Raw genomic sequence first — 19,271 nt, 5'->3', positions numbered from 1 at the left:
TGGAGCTCATGAGACGCTGCTGCCACTCATCTGTGATAAAATGCGCAGTTACGGTGACATAAGATCCAGTGGTGATGGATGTCCACGCAGCACATGTTACAGCCGTCCTGTCCGTTTAATTCAGTGATTTTATAACTTCGGTTTTGGTCTCGTTGTGTCAGAATTTAAGGTGGAACGGGAAAATTTGAACGAGAAGCTGGAGAATGAGAAGCGACTTCAGCCTCGTAAAACAGTCGAACGATGAGAGACATTTTAGAAGAAACTATTGAACTTTTGAGGAACAGTTTCCTGAGGTAAAGGGGAGGAAAGCGGCTATAGCTGAAGCTTAAAGCATCCAGTTGTGTTTTTGTTATGTGCTGCCACAGCCTGTCCGGGCGCTGCACTTACCCACTTCCAAGTTCTGCCTTTTACGTTCCGTCAACATTACGTTATAAATTAAATATTTAGAAAATCATTTTTTGACATTTGTGAATCGATTCAGAATCGTTCACGTCCGCATTGCGATGCATCTAAGAATCGTTTTTTTCCCGCACCAAGGAACTCCAGGTCTAACCGTTTTCACGCCCTGTGTTTAACATGAATGTTCCAAACCTTAAATGCTTTGTCTTTTATACACCTGAATGTCAGTGAATTACGTAGTTAAGTAGTTGAAATCCGAATGATGTACATACATGCTACAAGGAAATTAACACTCCTTGAAGTTACATCACATCAGAGTACGTTTTTCAGCCATATTCTAGAAAAACTCCAGCTACTCAAATTGTTGCAGATTGCAATATTACTGCCAAAGCAGCTTAAAGTAAACATCCAGGAAAATATGAATTAATAAATTTAGATAGAAATGAAACAAAACATGAAACATAGTTTTGTTGAAGAGATGTGGGCAGGAAAACCCACATCAGTCTTGGGATAGGTAAGGAAACTGCTTACATAAGCACTTTCCAAGATTAGGGCTGCCCAGTTTATATTGAAAGAGGGGCATGATTTTAGAGGGTGCATCCCGATTCCTTAATGACCTCATTTTACAACATTTTTCTAAGGATGCACCGATAAGGGAATTGTGGTAACAAGGTTTTGACCTAGAGTTTCTTTTATGGGCATGTTGCCAACTACAAGATGACTATGCTACTTCAGAAGCCTAAACCTCTATGTTTGGAGGGGCCTGGATCCCCAGTGTTCAGTGTTATTCTTCCCAGTTGTGTGGTCTAACAGGCCTGGTGAAGAGTGGACTGTGTCTGACACACTGTGCGTCTCTAATACCCCTGGGCTCTGCTGGAGGAGAGTGGCTGTGACATTTTGGCCTGGTTGGAGTGTGGTGCATTAGAGCTGTGATTTCCTTTAGAGGACAGATAATTCTGTTCATTAAAACATCTGTCATATGATCATTAGTAAAATCACAGTGCTTGTTGTAACCTACAGCCTTTGGCCATTTCAGTGTGAGAAACAGAATCTCTTAGGAAGCAATAAAATGAACATAGTTGGATTGACACATTACATCTACTCAGTAATGGGCACATCTGCTCTGACTGCGGTAAATAAGAGTTTTAAAACATGAAGAGTGGTGCTGGTTTGTTTCCGTGCTCAGTGAGGATGTAATGTAATGTGCAGTGCCAGTGCACTGGAAGCTCTTCCAAAAATACTCTGCCTGCGAGCTGCGAGCTGGAGCACACCAGTTTGCTCTGGGTAGTTTTATTTTCAAACTCTTGCCATCATAGGATTAGACCCAAAGCTACTGTCTATTTCCGAGAGATTTAGTTTATTACCAGCCACTGAAGATGGGGTGTGACTCTATAGACCCTGTTTTTTAAAGCTGCTGTTCTTCACCACATTAGTTTTGTTTAAAATTCTGGAAATGGTCTTTAAAAATAGTTTTGATTTTTCATGATTAGTAAGTATAGTTTGTTAGAATTTTGATTTGTAGGGGTGTAACGATACACATGTTGTCAGGTTTGATGCGATTTTTATTCTGAGGTCAAGATTCCATTAAAAGTAGAACTTTTTTGATGCTTTCTGTGCCACCCTCTTAGAAAATGTTTACATGTATTTTTAAGAATGTATAAGTCCCTTCAGACAAATAAGCCCAGCCTTTTGAGCAGTGGTGCATGTATAGCTCCTCCCACCCCTGTCCACTGTACTCTGATAGGTTGGGACCAGATGCCCAGTTTTGACTATTGACAGTGGTTCTCACAAAAGATAGCAAATAAGAGGTCGTCATAAGAGATGCTGCATTCACATGTCGACGGTAGACAGTTTACAGCAAACACGATATTCCAAATTTTGGTACCGCAGAATGTCGATTTGTTTGGAAAGTTGGGCACTGAATTTTTCATGTACAACTCCTGAATGTAAATGAAAACTTTTAAGATAAAATAGTGACTAACTCCTTCGCCCGGTACATGGGCAGAAACGCCAGCAGTGCTATCACCATGGCAACGCTGACCTGGCTTCATGCTGTCGTTAGTCGTATTTCATTGCCAGTTCTGCTATGAGGCGCAGAATGGTGTTTTTTCAGCAACATTGTGTAATCGCAGCATAAGGAGCGTAAATTAAAATTTCAGTGCAAATTTCAGATTTTCATTTTGTCATTATACCTTTATTGACTTGAAATAATCCAGGCAGACCTATAATATGTAGCTTTTATATGACCAGTTATCTTACTAAATATTTTGAGATGTAAAGACCACATTCCACACAAGAGAAATTTTCTACACTTTTACTTTTTTCTACACAAGTTAAGAATGCACCGATATGGGAATTGTGGGCTGCTAACCAATATTTTTCATGCAAATAACTGCAAGTACCGCTACATAAACATTTATAAGGCATATAAATCAGAAGGAGATCAACTTGGATTAGCACTACAAAGAAACATAACTTTTATTTCTGTAATGTTACAGAGTAAAATGAATAAAATGCACGTATTTTAGTATAGTAATCCAGAGTTCACCTAAACATTCTGCCTTTTCAGAGTACAATAAATTCATACTCAAGTATCGGTTTGAAATATCAGTCAAATCTAAAAATCTGTCTGACGCTGATCATTATTTTATCATTAGTAAACAAATGAAGATTAATCACAACACTGCCGAAATAGCTGTGACATGTCTTCAGAAACTGCATTTTTCCAGTGTAGGATATATGAAGCACAGTCTAGTTGATGGTGTGTTTTTTGGGGATAAAGAAGACGCCGGCCACCATGTGTTCTTCAGAGCTCCTCTGAGTTCAACTCTGTCCTGCTCTCATCCTTTCTACTGCATGAGCAGAGTGTAGTGCTTCATTATTAATGAGAGAGCAGGCATAAGCTACTCAGGAGCAGTATGGGAGCTTAGTTACTTCAGCTCCACTTCACACACTGAAATACACACGAATGTGTGCATGCACAAACGCACAGACATATGCACACATGTACATGTATTTAGATGCGGTGGCCTATTTAGCTTACCAGGAAGCCTCTGTGGTTGAATTAGAGTGGGGAACACTGGTTTTGTGGGATAAATAATGAAAAAGGTTAAGTGGTTGTTTTTAAATCTGTTTCAGTATTTTAAAAATGTTTTTAATGTTTTTAAAAATTCTTTTTAGTTTTTATTGAAGTATAATCTGTAGGGTTTAGAAATAATACAGGAAGACCTACAGTATGCAGGCTTTTTGTGCCTAGTCATTGAGTTACATTGTGAGAAACAGAGGCCTTGCAGACAGAAGAGATTTTGAAGGCATGGAGGAAGAGTAACAGGCATGTTAAGCAAAGAAAATGGCTAATAATAGGAAAAAAGTGTAGAAGTGAAAAAGCAGAAAAAAACAAATGCTGATGTAATGGTTTCTCGAGGTCTAAAGTGGTGCATCTGGTAGATGCTAGATGAACGAAGAAGTGGAGTAAAAAGGAGGAAGGGAATATGAGTACATATTAAGAATAAATTAGATAAAAGATAATCTGGGACAATATTAAAAATAATTGAATTAATAAGATGATTCAAGCTCCACTCTTTGATCTGAGAGAATCCAGAGTTGTTTCTGTCCATCTTTCCACTGTGAGAAGACAATGCAGCACTACAAGTCTGGAAGGATGTGTAGCTCTTAAGAAGCCATTACTGAGAAAAGGAAATAGACAAAAAAAGAAGAAAATTTGTAGATCTAACAAAGAAGTTGCTGGTATTCTCAGTGCAACCAACTTCTAAAACTGAATTTTGGAGGTGTGAAAAAATATCCCTTGCAGATTTCTTTGAAAAACTGAAAGCAAGTCTCCCAAAAAGAATGAAAGGCAAAGTGTAAAATTATTTATATTTAGTTGTTGAAGCTTCTGTTAAAACCTGAAAAATTAATAACATGAAAATACATAATGGCCTTTTTGACTGTGGTGTTTTTTGACTTTTGCACAGTAATTTACAGTGTGTTGTTATTAGGTTGTTGATCAGTATCAGTGTTCAGATGTCAGGCTAGAATGAGGTCTATTGTACTGCTAGCTGAGTAAAACTGAGGTTCAGTCAAACTGATTTCATTATCACTGCTCTGAATCTCACAGTGTTCATTCCTGGTTGTTGTGTTGCAGAGCGCTGTTTGACTATGACAGGACGAAGGACTCTGGCCTCCCCAGTCAAGGGCTGAACTTCCGCTTCGGGGACATCCTGCATGTGCTGAACGCCTCGGACGACGAGTGGTGGCAGGCGCGGCAGGTGACCGCAGATGGCGAAGTGGAGGAGATCGGCGTCATTCCCAGCAAGAGGAGGTACACTCAGCTTCATTATGACCATGCCCTCCCTTTCCTTTCCATTCCCCTTCCTCCACCCACCACTCTCCTACTTCAATCCTACATGTCCTCCATTCCCACCCCGCATATCCCCTGCTCCCAACCCACATATCTCATATGCTGATGATTGCTCTGTTAACCCCTTTAGGATGAATTAACGCTTCATGCTGTGTTACCCATCAGCTCATCCAGAAGGTCTTTCTCATAATTGCTTTGTTCCACATCACTGCAATTTCATGTTGATTTCTGCATAATTTGTGTTACTAATTGAGGAACATGCACACATATAGGACAAAGAAAGTGGAATGGAGGCACTATGGCTCTATCTCTAAGGTTCTGTACTGCCTTTTGGAATCAGTGGAACTTGTATTGCTTTCATTGGCTCTAGTTTTCAGAATATTAGCTGTCTACATACAGCAGTACCGTTTTATATCATTATGCGAGGCACCTGTCCTTTTCCTTGGAGTGCTCTGTTTTGAGTCGAACACACAGTTTTCACCATTAGCGAATACTCAACACTGTAGTTATGCTCATTTTTAATCATTTGGAGAAATTGCTTCATCCATCAGGAAGAACAGCCTCTCTGGTAACATTGAACGGGGGGAAGAGAGTGTGGGTTGAAAGCTTCTTTTGGCTTTCTCAAAAGCAAATCCATCCTGATGTTCAAAAAAAGATGGCACGTCAGCAGTATTACTGATCTGCTCTTGAAATCAGAGTGGGACATGTGTAACCGCATGCGTCTGTGTCTAAATTACTTTGCAAGCCTTCACTTTATCATTAGCAACAGAGTGACTCTCTATCTCTTCCCACCGCGAGAGGGTCTGACTCAGCTGTTGGGGGGGTGGGGGTGGGGGGGATTTAACAAAGGCATTTTCCAGCTTTCAGCCCCTGCTGCATACTGAGTGGCAGCTAAAATCTGTGCGGGAGCAGAAGTACCTCAGCATCAGAGCAGCTTACAGTCACAACTGCCACTTTCATCTGCCCCATCTTACCCGAGAGTCCACAGTGACACAGTGCATGCTTCTGCTGAGACGCAAACCCAAAGATTAAACCGAACGCTGAGTGTTACTCTTTTCTGCCTCCGCTTGTTGAAGACACTAGTAGGATTTGTCCACTAATTATGCTCTCAGCATTGACCATGTTGTAGATTTATTCGTCAGTTAATCAAGGTTAGGTGAACCATTTGGTTTTTATGATGCAGCAACTATGGGATGACTCACTGCCAGATGATGGGCTTGTGTTTTTATTGGAAAATGATTTGGTACAGAAGTTTCAGACTTCAGTACTTTATTGCCTTAATTGACTGGGAGGAATTTGTTTCAGTGGTGCTCAGAAACACAGACAACAAATATACAATTCCAACATCACAAAAGTCAGAGAACACCCTTCATTTATTGAATTTCCAGTAAAGTTATTCATTTTTCAGCATCAGGGAAAACAACAGAAAATGCATATTAAATAGAAAATTACACAGAAGCTTCAACAACTAAATATACTATTAGATTTTTCAGTATTTAATGTGTCCACTCTTTTCTTTTAGTGCAACTTATATTCTTTTTAAAAGACTTGCTTTCCGGTGACGTCATGATAGGAGTAGCCGCTTGATTTTCTGGCTGGGGGAAGAAACCCTTAAAAACTAGCCACATCATTTTTCAAGTCTAATTAATCAATACAAATTGCTAAAAACGAAAACCGCAATGTCCACTTTAAAAAAGACGCCGAAAAGAAAGGCAAGGGGAACAAAAAGGAAGATAAACGAGACCATGCGGACGCGTCTTCACACACTGGCGAGACAGGTGAAGCTTTACTGAAGAAAACATGGCGACGGTGCTCACAGAACTACGCAACCTACGGAAGGAACACGCAGAGGCCTCTCAAGACATGAAAACTACTTTATCCAGGGTGTCCAGAGTCCACCCTTGGTGATGTTCTGGAGCATACGACAAAACTGGAACAACAAGTAGTGAATGCTGAACAGAGAGTGAGTGATACGGAGGATAAAGCACTCCGACACGAGAGAGCCATTCGCTATCTACTTCACAGGGAAGCAAAACTATCGGCCAAGTTTGAAGACCTCGAGTCTGGAGCAAGACAGAATAATCTGAGCATTTATGGAGTGAAAGAGGGCGAGGAAAGAAGCGATATGACTAATTTCATAACCAACTTGATGCGTACCTCTCTTGGATTACCGGAAGATTTGGACTTATGCGTGGAGAGAGCACATCGCTCGTTGACCATGAAACCAGAGGATTCTGCCCCTCCAAGATCCATTATCGTCAGGTTTTCTGACTGTAGAGTTAAGGAAACGATACTCCAACAAGACCTGGAAAAAACGAGGGGTGACATACCAAGAACAGAAGATCTTCTTCGATCAGGACTACACGCCAGATGTGCAAAAGAAACGCAAGCAGGTAAGGGAGGTAATAAAGCAACTCAAAGAGAAGAAAGTGAAAGCCCAGTCGCCGTTCCCTGCCCAGCTAAAAGTCCATTTGGAATCCGGCGTGAAGACCTTCATGACCCTCGCGGACGCGGCCCCCACTCTTAAGGAGATGGGAATTCATGTCAAAGTGGATGATCGGGAGAATCTTCAGAGGGAACTATTGTGTAATTCCTCGTTTTTGGCATCGACGTCGAATAGAGCAGGCATATCAACGATGACGAACGCGGACTTGCAGGTTTTTGTTCAAGGTGAAAAATGAACAGCAAACAGCTTTGAGATGCAAGTAGGTAGGCAAGAACTGTCAAATGGTGCTGGTTATAAACCAGGCTTATGTGTTTGCTGGCTTTGTTTTTATTGTAACAAAGATGTAACAATAAATTTGGCTGGTTCATGTATATGAGGGAACCAAAAAAAAACAATAAGGGCTTCCCTTCAGAAGATGTAGGCAAGATAATTTAATTTCATTCTATTTGTTCTTGTTTCATTGTAGCATATAGGCAACTTGAAACACAGCATATTTGCCGTTAGTTGCGGTAGCACTGCGTGTGTCTCCCCGGAGAGACTATAGTCACAACTCTCCGTCTTTACTGAAACTAGTTAGTACGATGTTCGTTAAACCAGTTGGGTGTTTGGAAGTCAGTTCTTATATTTTCTTATGTATAAAATTCTTTTTTTCTTTTTTCTATTATGTTTGATGCTTGTTTCTGCTATTCTAACAGATGTGTGGTCGTGAGTTGTGTCTCAAATACTTCACAGGTGCATTGTGTTGAAATGGAGGTTTGGACTGAGAACAAAAGTGTGGGATAATATTAACACTTTACGATATTCACATGAATAACCTGACCATAGCCACCTATAATGTCCGTGGATTGAATCATCCTATTAAAAGGAAAAAAATATATAGTCAGTTAAAGAAACTGCAATGCTCGGTTGCATTATTACAGGAAACTCACTTGTCTGAGAGAGAGCATAAAAAATTAAGAAGGGAATGGGTAAACCAAGTATATGGTGCTTCATTTGGTAAAAAAAGAGAAGTTGCAATTTTTAATTAACAAGACACTGGCCTTCTCTTTAGAAAAAGTTTTTGAGGATAAATTGGGGAGGTTTGTCATGGTAGTAGGCAAAATAGGGGAGGTGGAGGTGTCTATTATTAACTTGTATGCCCCAAACGAATATGATCAGAGTTTCTTTGAGGAAAATGCAAACATAATTGCTGACAACGCTAAGGGCGCGATAGTAGTAGGGGGAGACTTTAATGCAGTACAAGATGGTAGATTAGATAGAATACCAGCAGAGGGAGGACCCCAAACTAAAAAAACCAAAACACTTAACATAATGATTTCAGAACTAGGACTTGTTGACCCATGGAGATCTAAGAATCCTAAAGGGAAGGATTTCAGTTTTTTCCCAATGTTCATAGTAGTTATTCTAGGATAGACTTCTTCTGTCTCTCCCATCAACATATGTATACAAATGATAATGGGGAGGTAACCCCATCAATCCTATGGGGGGAGCTAAAGCTGTTATAAGGGGGAAAATGATCCAGATTTCATCAAGACTAAAGAAAATAAGACTGGAAGAGCAAATGAAACTAGAAAATAAAATAAAGCAATTAGAAATAGAACATAAAACTACAGGAGCGCACAACATCCTGTTAGAATTAAAAGAAACTAGGAAGGCCTTGGATACCCTCCTCACATATAAAGCCGAAGGAGCTTTAAGATTTTCCAAACAGAGATACTATGAGATGGGGAACAGAGCCAGCCACTTTTAGCTTTTCAACTTCGCAAAGCCCAGGCCAGTCGTGTGGTTCCTAAGATTGTACATCCTGTATCTAAAAAAACAGTATCTCATCCAAAGGATATTGCGGATGCCTTTGCATCATTCTATGAAAATCTGTACGAAGAGCCTAAATCAAAAACAATTAGTGACAAATCTGAGGCCTTTCTTACTAGTTTACATCTACCTTCATTGTCAGAAGATGAAGCATTGCAAATGATATCAGACATTACACAAACTGAAATACGTGAAGCCATAAAAAATGTAAAAAACAATAAATCTCCAGGGCACAGATGGTCTCCCTGGGGAGTTTTATAAATACTTCATGGATGATTTAGTACCAGTATTAACTAAAGTTTTTAATTACGCTCTCTCCAAAGGCGATCCACCAAGTATATGATCAGAGGCCATTATATCAGTGATACACAAAGAAGGGAAAGACCCGACATTCTGTGAGGGATATAGACCCATTAGTTTGTTGTGTAATGATCAAAAGCTACTGACCAATATTCTGGCAAAAAGGATGCAAAAAATGATAGCAAAATTAATTAATCCTGATCAGACGGGATTTATCCCTGGGAGACAAGGAGTTAATAATACAAGGAGAACGCTAAATGTTATAACATGTGCCAAGAAAAATATGCAGAACTCTATGTTAATAAGTTTCGATGCTCAGAAAGCATTCGATACTGTGAACTGGCAATTTTTGTATAACACGCTGGCTGCAATGGGATTCCATTCTGTGTTCATGGAGTGGGTAAAGGTTATATATACTAATCTGAAGTCACATGTTAGAGTGAATGGATGCTGTTCAGATTTTTTCTCTTTGGAGAGGGGGGTCCGACAGGGGGACTGTCTTAGTCCTTTGCGGTAAATATTGAACCTCTAGCAGCATTAATAAGACAAAACCATAGTAGAAAGGGTGTAAAAGATGAAGGTCAAACAGAACACAAGACTTCACTCTATGCAGATGACATATTGACGTATATCACTGACCCAGTTTCCTCAGCCCTGCACTGATCAAAAACTTAAAAGTATATGGAGAGCATTCAGGTTGCCAAATTAACCAATCAAAGTCTGAGGCAATGACATTGGTGGGACACTGGCCAGCACAACTAAGTGGAAGATTCAATTTCTGTATGCTTCGTATCTACGATTGCACTTGATAAAAAGGAAATAAAAAGAAGTTCAAAAAAAAAAATAAGACTTGCTTTCAGTTTTTCCACAGTTCAGTCCTCCGAAGTTCAGTCTTAGAAGTTGGTTTCATTTTCTGTTTCTCACGATCCAAGTAATCCCAAATACATTGAGCGATGTTGAGGTCTGGACTCTGGGGTGGTCAGTCCATCTAAAAACAGCAAATTTTCTTCCTTTTTGTCTATTTTGTTTTCTCGGTAACAGCCTCTTGACAGCTACACATTCTTTCAGACTCACAGTGTTGAATTGTCTTCTAACAGTGGAAGGATAGACACAAACACCTGTGGATTTTTTCAGATCTGAAGCAAGTGTGGAGTTTGCCTTTCTCCTCTCTCCCTAAGATAAAGGTTTTAAGTACAGGTCTTGCATGGTTGCTAGGAATCTGGTTTTCTGTATATCTTTAATAATTTTTTCAACTCTAGTTGGAAACTCCTGTTTTTTTTATCCACTTACTTTCCTTTAACTTTTACTATTCTTATGCAAGTAGATAGTATATACTGAAAATGAGTAACTTGTGCTTAATGGACATTTTGACTCTAAATCATATAAATGAAGGGTAGTTTCAGACTTTTGCACAGTATTGAATCTCTGTGCATTTCTATATCACTAGTCAGCACTGCATCATGAACTCTGCTCTATCGTCCTTAAATATTCATCACCGTCATGCCACCCATCTGGTCCTGGTTTACTCCTGGGCTTTCTCCTGGACTTTCTTAGGTATCTGTAAAGTGAACTCTTGCTCTCTCAGCACCCCAGCCATGCTGTACAACATTATCAAGAGAAGTCTACCACGACGGACCTGTTTTTCTGAATAGTATCTCTCTACATAAAATGCTGGTTTACAACCTTGTCTTTAGCCCAACAAGAGGAAATGCCGTGCTCCATTTTGAGGCAAACCTGCAGCTTCACCGTCAGCCAATAATACCCCCTCTAATTAAAGCTTTTCTCCGGTGTGATGAAGCGAAGCGTGAGAGTTTGCTCTTTCTCTGTTTTTTTCCAGACTATGAAGATAGAGAGCTGATAATTGACTTCTCACCCCACTCTGTAAAAGTGCTACAGCTTTCCTGTCTCTCACCTGCTCTGCTCGTGATCTGATCACACAGCCACAGGGGGGTCAATTGTGCTGGTGTTTTGCGAGATACAGTATCTGTCATCATTTTAAAATCAGGGAAACCTCTGGAATGAGTGCTGCTTCTCTGAACATAAACATAGTATATAATGTAAACCCTGTAAAGGATTTGGTATTAAATATGTAATTGTTTTTGTTGTATGCAAGCTGGAAGAATATTTTAGAGCAGGAGTGACAAAACATTTTGTTTTGGGTGGGTTCAGAGTACAGTGTTTGGGGTTGGCAGAGGCTGGTTTTAATGAGATTTAACAAAGATGTGAGAATTGGTCTTTTGTTATTAAAAAAAAGAGTTCTGAGGTTGAAGTGCCATTTAAAGTAAGCTTCAGATTGAATCTGAGGAGGTCAACAAAGAACCTTACTATGGAAATAACTTTGCTTGTCTTTAGAGCAGCATCCAAAATGAACATCCATAGTGTCTTGTTGCTCACTGTGAATCCTGTATCTGTGTACTTACTATGTGTCCCAGCTCCTGTAATGTTTCTGTCCTTCTTTGTTCATCAGGGTGGAAAGGAAAGAGAGAGCCAGATTAAAGACCGTCAAATTCAACTCCAAGTCTCGGGACAAAGGGGTAAGTACTTCAATTGTATATTGCCACTAAGATGTAGATCGTCTCATTTTCAGTGCAGACACAGTGTACTCCATAAATTAAGATCTATCAGTCAGCACAGAAATGATAATGTAGTGAAACTGTACTCAAAATTAGTTATTTTGTTCATAACCATAAGCTTGTCTATTTTTGGGCTGATAATAGATTAGGGATGAAAATAAACTGTCAGCAGACCATGTGCTGGCGCACTGATGTTAATATTTTTAGTATATTTGGATGAACAGTGTTAACATCACGTTCACACCCGAAATATTGGGAAAGCATGCTGCGCCTTCCGCTGGTGTTAATGTATTCGAATGCTAAAACAACTTTCACACCAGAGAGCTGACAGCTGATTTTCAACTTTGGGCCACAGAGAAAGTGCATGTGCAATAGCGAAACAAACTAGAATATATATATATTTTTTTGTTTGTTTGTTTGTTTGTTTGTTTGTTTTTACTTTGGTTGTGCTTAGACTCAGTATGACAAGAATGTACTGGATTGTACTAATCTCTTCTGCTGACACAGACTTGTTTATGAGGCTGGTTAACAGCATGTGATAATGTCTTTCAAGTCTTTGCTGCATTTTTACTGTTTCTACACTGCTGACTTAACTTCCAGACCAAACTTGACTGAACTCACTGTTTGTATATTCATATGCAGCACCAAGTGCATGAACTGTTTAGCTGCTTAGATGGGGGGAGGGGGGTAAAAGAAAAGAAAAAACTATATGTATCTGCTGTCGGCATAAGGCCTCGTGTCTCCATTTTTATCATTTTTCAGTTTTTGGCATAATTTGAAAATGCCTGTTGATCTTTATATTGTTTGCAAATTTCATGAAGAATGGACCAAAAGTTCCACTGACTTGCGTAAAAAGTAAAGTATCTTTTTTTCCTTCTCCTGTAAAGTTAGCATTTTGGATTTTGTTCTTTTGTTCCGACAACAGCTATATATATATACACAAACACGCTTGCCATTGATGTCCAACTGCTCTCCTCTTGCTTGGTGACTCCTCTTCCCTTTCTGTGTGCCTTAATTTGCTTCCTAACCCATCTCTGTTTAGATTTGCATTGTGTTTATGATCATCTTCCTTAAGGTTTTGGTTCAAAATCTGTTATCAGTCTCTCTGTCACATACTTGGTTTGGTGTAGGATTGACCCTTTATTTTGTCAGTTAGTATTTCTATGTAATTCATCTCTGTAATTCATCTGATAATTTTAAGTGACTCTGTCGCCACAGAAAAGACTAATCATGTCATTATTTAGTAGAATGAATGGACTGTAGTAGAGTTTAATGATGAAATACCTATAACAATGCTGTGACGTAATTATTAGTTTAACTTGTATTACTTGTCATCCATACTTCTTAAGCATGCAATCATGTGGCCACAGAGTCATGGAAATGGGATCATTTGGGTTTTTGTATCACCTGTACTAGACACCTCCTTTCCATTTCCTTTTTTGTCCTCCATCCCTCCCTCCCTTCTTCCTCCGCAGTCGCTCAATGACAAGCGTAAAAAGAACCTCTTTTCGCGAAAATTTCCTTTCTACAAGAACAAGGAGCAGAGCGAACAGGAAACAAGCGATGTGGACCGTAAGTACAACTGCTTGACGCTGGGCAGCCAGGAGAGTAGTGGGCAGTGCAGGACAGGGCAGCCTCACACATAGAGGCAGCAAGAAACCGCTGGACAATAAACCCCTGATACTGCAACAGCTCACTAAACCGGCACAGCTCCTGCCACACCATTATAAATTTATAAATGGGGCTTTTGCAGCCTTGTTCATGCATGTCTTTATTCTGGGAGCATAATGTAATATATAATTTTAAGGAAATTACATGCAGTAGTTCCCACTGGGATGTTGCATTTAGGCTGTTGCAGTATGGGAGTGGCTTGTTGATCGGTAAGGCCACATGCATTATTGAAGTACGGTTAACCATTGTTTCTGTGGTTCTTTCCTGTTTGCTCTCTGACGTCTGCTCTACAGGACCTGAGTGACGACAAAGGCATGAGTAAGTCCTCCAAGGCTCCCGCAGTCTTAGATGGCCCTGAACCTTCTCCTCATGCCCTCAGCTTAGTTTTCCCTTTCTTTTACCTTTTCCTTAATTAGGGGTCCAGTGATCAAGGTTTCTGAGGATAAACATGCTAAAAGAAAACAATGAAAATGGCTGAGAAAATGCTTTACTTTTCTGCAGTGGCTGGGGCAATAAGCTATGTGGCTAACCACTTGATTTTTGATTTATTGAGTTACCAAGTAGTACAGCGTACAGTGACCCTGACTCAAAAATATGAGGGATAGTACGGTCCAGCAGCAGCATTATTATTTAACACATGGCTAAGTAGGTTTAATCAACAGATTCTGTTCAGCAGCAAGACAGATAGCTCAGAAACTGCTCCAACAATTTCTTTTAAATTCCAGTGCAAGAGCAGTGCTAATGCACTAGCTGTAAGTCACCACACTGCACTTAATAATTTCAGAATTTGTATTCAAATGCTCATTATCACATGGAATATATACATGATGCTGCCACATAGTCCATAAGTAGTTAGTATGCAAGACTAAAATCCTAATCCTTAGTGTACAACACAAGTTCTGTAGTGTTGTGATGTGAAAAACCTTATTATTATGAGGCTGCGGGACAGTGCTGAGACATCAGAACACACACACTCTCTGTTTCACAGCAGCTCCGCAAGCATTATGACAAGACTGACATTTACGCTTCCGCTGCTCTTATCTTCATTTGCATTTAAAAGGCTTTTGACCTACAAAACACTTAATTCTGGTGCGCTTCTTTTCTGGGAAAACAGAACTAGAGCAGGTTAGTTTAGGGACAACATTGGCCACCTGCCCTTGTCAGGGGAGCTGAAGAATATCAATGAAAACTTGGGATTGATATACTAGTTGCAAAGTAGGATAGTACTAAAAGACATCAAAGAGGCTTACACTGTGTACACAGTATTGTGCAAAAGTCAGACCACCCTTTCATTTATTTAATTTCCAGTCAAATGTCCCTTATTATTATTACAAGTTATTCATTTTTCAATGTTAGGAAAGAACAGAAACATGTTTAACAGACAATTACACAGAAGTATCCAACACCAAGTGTAATATCAAACCTACCAGTGTTTAATTTGTCCACTCTTCATTTTTGTGCATGCAACTAAAAAACCAACCGGTTATAGCTGTGTCCTCCCAACAAAAGCTGCTCCCAAAGGTGTTACCCTTCAGATATTAAAGATTCTGACAGTTACATAAGCAGCTACCCAGTCACACCTCGGCTGCCTTGCACATTTCTTTTATGTGCATCTAAAATGACTAAAGGAGATAAAGTATATTAGATATAAAATAATCCACTTGCATAAGGATGTGTTAAGCCTAAGGAAAGATAAGTTAGACAAATAAAATGAGATCACATTTTTTTTTTCCATTGTTCAAAAGATTAAAAGTTATTGAGACGATTGGGCTCTTAACAACCATGCAAGACCTGGTAGGACAATAAAACTTTCACCATCAGATAAACAGTACTTAAGTCTTTGAGAGACAGGAGAGGATCTACAGGAGTTTATGGCTATGTTCACATTACAAGCCTCATTGCTCATTTGCTCAAATCCAATCTCTCTGACACGATGGTTCACACACGTTTAGGTAAGTGATTCAAATCTGTCATTAATGTGAATGAACCGGCATCCTGAAATGACCCACATGCGCTCATTCTACTCAGTAAGGTCACATGAATGAATCAAGTGCATCACGTGCGTCATCAGCAAACAGACTAATGAGGAGAACAAGCCTTCACTGCGAAGATGATTAACTCTGAACAGCTCTCAGCTTTATTATTAGAGCGAGACTAAGGCGAAAAAGGTGAGATGTGTTGCTTTTCCACTGTTTACAGGCTTTAACTTCTGTTTGGCGCTGCTGCTATGGTAACGCCGAATGATGGTGCATGCGCAGTGGAAAAAAAAGCACATGAATTCCGATCTGAGCGTTCACAGTAAGGTCGGATTTGAAAAGATCAGATTTGCGTGTTCACACAGCCCTGAAAACATCAGATCTGAGTCACATTAGGGCAAAAAATCAGATTTGTGCCACTTCAACCTGGTAATGTGAACGTAGCCTCTGTCCTTCCTTCCACTGTGAGAGAAACTCAGTGCTATGCATCTGAAAGAATGTGTAGCTGTCAGGAAGCTGTTACTGAGAAAAAGAAGAAGGCACAAAAAAGAACAGTTGTAAGTGCCGTCAAGTTATTTACGACTTCTGATGATGATATGGATGGTGTCCCTCCATATTATCCAGTCTTCTGTTTGGGTGTTCAGGCTTCTGAATGGCTGGTTCCTGATTGTTTAGATCTTAGAAGTAGGAAATGCAACCAGTTCTTAGGCTTAACTTGGTAAGGTGGTTAACAAGGTGGATGGAAAAATGTCCCTGCAGAAAGCAGGTCTCCTGAAGACAACGGAAGCTGTAAGAAAGGCAAAGGGTGGACACACTATATACTGGCTGAATACTGAAAAATGTAATATTACATTTATTACATTTCATGCTGAAAAATGAATAACTTTTACTTGATGGCCATTTTGACAGGAAGTTAAAGAGTGGTCTCTGACTTTTGCACAGTACTGTCTAAGTGGTTAGGACAATTCAATTTAATGCTGTACAACCATCAAAAGTTTAGGGACATTTCACCTTCTTTTCAGAGTAATGTTTGATTTTTCACTAGTACTTCTTAATTAAGCGAATAAAAAAACTGCAAAGGTTTTATTAATATAAAATAGGTATTTGCCAGAACTTTGGGTATATTTTGCAGCACTCACTTTAACGTTCATCAAATTGTCCTCCTCAGTATGAAGAGAAGGCTTTACCTAAATAATGGCTAAACAGTTTGCTTTTCTAAGAATTTGTTAAAAGCACATATTAGAAAATCTTGGCTCTGAAGATAATTTAAACACTTGAAAGTTTTGAGTGCTATGGAGTGCTATATTAACAATGAAGGGATAAATGTGCTGGGATCAAAAATATTTTCAAGCAAAGACTTACTCTTTTTCAAAGAAATATGATAAGAACTATACAGCTTTGTGTTCAGTTTAGTTTTCATATGAAAAATGATAAAGAAAACATGCTTATTTATATGAAAACTTTTTGAGAAGCTAGGTGTCCCTGAGCTTTTGACTGGCAGTGTATTGTGAGTGTGTGTGTCTGTCTTTTGGCCACACTGAAACGTCTATCTGTGGTGGAGTTCTCGCTCTGTTTATGAATATGCACCATGGCTGTGTTAAAACCCCCTGGAGGACTTATGAATATTGTACTGTTAAAGGCAAAATGGTAAAGTTTTCATAACATCTAGGCAAGAGTTATTTTTATACTGCTGTGGGTCTCTTTATGCTACTAAAATGCTAAAACTTGCAGCAGCGGAATGTGAGAATAAACTGGAAAGTGAGAGATGCTTACCAATGTTTCATGTCCTGAAGGCCCTTAACACTGCCATCTGCTGGTATCTGACATAAGTTCACTGTGTTATATTTACTTTCACCTGCCGTGTATGTGTTCTGGGGTGGCCGAGTAGTTTCATGTTGGTGGTGCTTACGTTGCCCTTCTTTTGATTTCAGAGCATGTAACCTCTAATGCCAGTGATAGTGAAAGTAGCTACCGTAAGTGTGTTCCCCTCGATTTCCTCTCATTTTTTCGTCTCTCTGTGTTTTGTGGCTGTTTTCTCTGTGAGCTTTGGGTTTGGTTCCTGTGTTTTACTCCCTCTGTCTGCCCTCAACAAAGGCTCTGTTGTTTTACACTACATGTACCCTACTGTTCTAAAGTTTAAAATCAATTTCAACAGTATAAAAGAATTTCATTTTCAGATTATTATTAGAAGAAAGTTTTAAAACAAATTTAGATGTGTTAATAATGAAGAACAGTCTTGTAGGGGAGGGTGGGGTCAGTTGGCACAGTTTTGACTCTCCGCTGTATTTCCTAGGCATACCATATATTAGAATAACCCAACTTGCAGCAAATAAAATCCAAACATCTTAGCTAGGATAACAGACAGTTTCAACATCAGAAAATATTTCCTGGAATTAATGCGTTCAGTACTAAACTCATGTTCTGCCAGCCCGCCCCACATGTTACGTGGCATGTTTCGCACAACGTTTTTTTAATTTCAAAAACTAAAGCAACAAATATACTGAGAAGTTAACACTGTGCCAACCAGCCACATTCTCCCCTAGCTGATTCTACAGTGACTGGAAAGGTTGTGCAGAATTGAGAATGACTTTACAATAAAATTAACATTCTGAATGGTTTGTATTTCAAAAGTGATCAAATATTGAGGTAGAGAACACACAATGATTATAAAATCATAATTACTATATAAAATTTACAGTACATGATAACTCAAACTCCTTAAAATACCGTTTGGTCTCTAGTTTTAAGATATACACCTACACTGTGTTGATGTATAGGAAGTAACGCGTTATCAATATGACAATGATAAGTTATTCCAAACTTTTGAGTGGTAGTGTACATAGAAGGGAAGGAATGGTATGAAAAGGGTTTGGTATTATCGCATATCGGATATATTAAAAAGTGTAAAAGCACTAATACATACAGAAATCATTTCACCACAGGTTCACTAAATCTCCTTTGTTTCTTTATGACAGCAAAAATAAGCTACAATTTAAATATGCACTGATTACCATCACTGCTACTGTTCACTGTTCAGGTTATAACTATAGGAACATGCATTGTCTTTGCATGTGCTTTGCAGGGAGACTGTAGCATGCTGTTTACTTCCACTTGATCTTTTTATTAAAAAGACACTAATCACCCACTGTTATTGCAGTTATTCAAATTTGAAACAAATGACTATCATGAGTTTTATACCACAGTAATTGGTCCATCTCTCTGAGGCACACACACATTTGTGAGCTGTCCAATGGAGATATCAATACTAGAGTGCAAGGTCCATCCTAGATGTTTCAGGATGGATATTGCCTCTGTTATCAGAGACCTGGTTCAGTTAGCAAGGGAGTTTGCTCTTTATGACTGGTGTTATTACTTCTCTGAAGCATTACCTAATTACTGGAATGATGTGTTTCAGCAGTTTTAGACTGCAAGCACTTCCTGACCCCTTGGCTCAGTCTCCTCTGTGCAGTCCATGGACTGGGAGATAAACCTTTGATCATTACTAATGTGTTTCCACACATGCAAGGCATAAAGGCAGAAAACTTTTTAGAAATGTTTTTTGATGCTTTTTAAAAAACTTTGTAGAGACCAATTAAACTGTGAGCACTAAAGACATACACATTTGCATGCAGTCCTTGGTTTATATGAACCCTGTTCGCTGTACAAGCCACAATAGTTTGGCAAATTATTTCTGTGAACATTTCATAGACAATACACAAACCGTTTAACTTTCA

The 19,271-nt window shown here is 39.2% G+C and overlaps 1 protein-coding gene across 14 annotated transcripts in view; it reads left to right on the top strand.

Annotated features, from left to right (window-relative positions):
- Positions 1 to 19,271, top strand: part of dlg1 (discs, large homolog 1 (Drosophila)) — a 163,567-nt gene that overhangs the window by 139,364 nt on the left and 4,932 nt on the right. For 9 of the 14 annotated variants that reach the window (XM_036570286.1, XM_036570285.1, XM_036570280.1 and 6 more), the window contains 4 exons: positions 4,544 to 4,720; positions 11,785 to 11,851; positions 13,366 to 13,462; positions 17,469 to 17,510. In XM_036570286.1, the coding sequence (XP_036426179.1) occupies positions 4,544 to 4,720; positions 11,785 to 11,851; positions 13,366 to 13,462; positions 17,469 to 17,510 (383 nt within the window). Of the gene's footprint in view, positions 1 to 4,543; positions 4,721 to 11,784; positions 11,852 to 13,365; positions 13,463 to 13,854; positions 13,880 to 17,468; positions 17,511 to 19,271 lie in introns of all 14 variants that reach the window. The other 5 variants (XM_036570287.1, XM_036570283.1, XM_036570278.1 and 2 more) reach the window with 2 other exon arrangements.

Source organism: Colossoma macropomum, unplaced genomic scaffold (assembly GCF_904425465.1).
Source record: "Colossoma macropomum unplaced genomic scaffold, Colossoma_macropomum, whole genome shotgun sequence".
NCBI classification, from domain to species: domain Eukaryota; kingdom Metazoa; phylum Chordata; class Actinopteri; order Characiformes; family Serrasalmidae; genus Colossoma; species Colossoma macropomum.
Note: the sequence above shows the minus strand (reverse complement) of the source record. Positions and strands in the feature narration are given on the sequence as shown.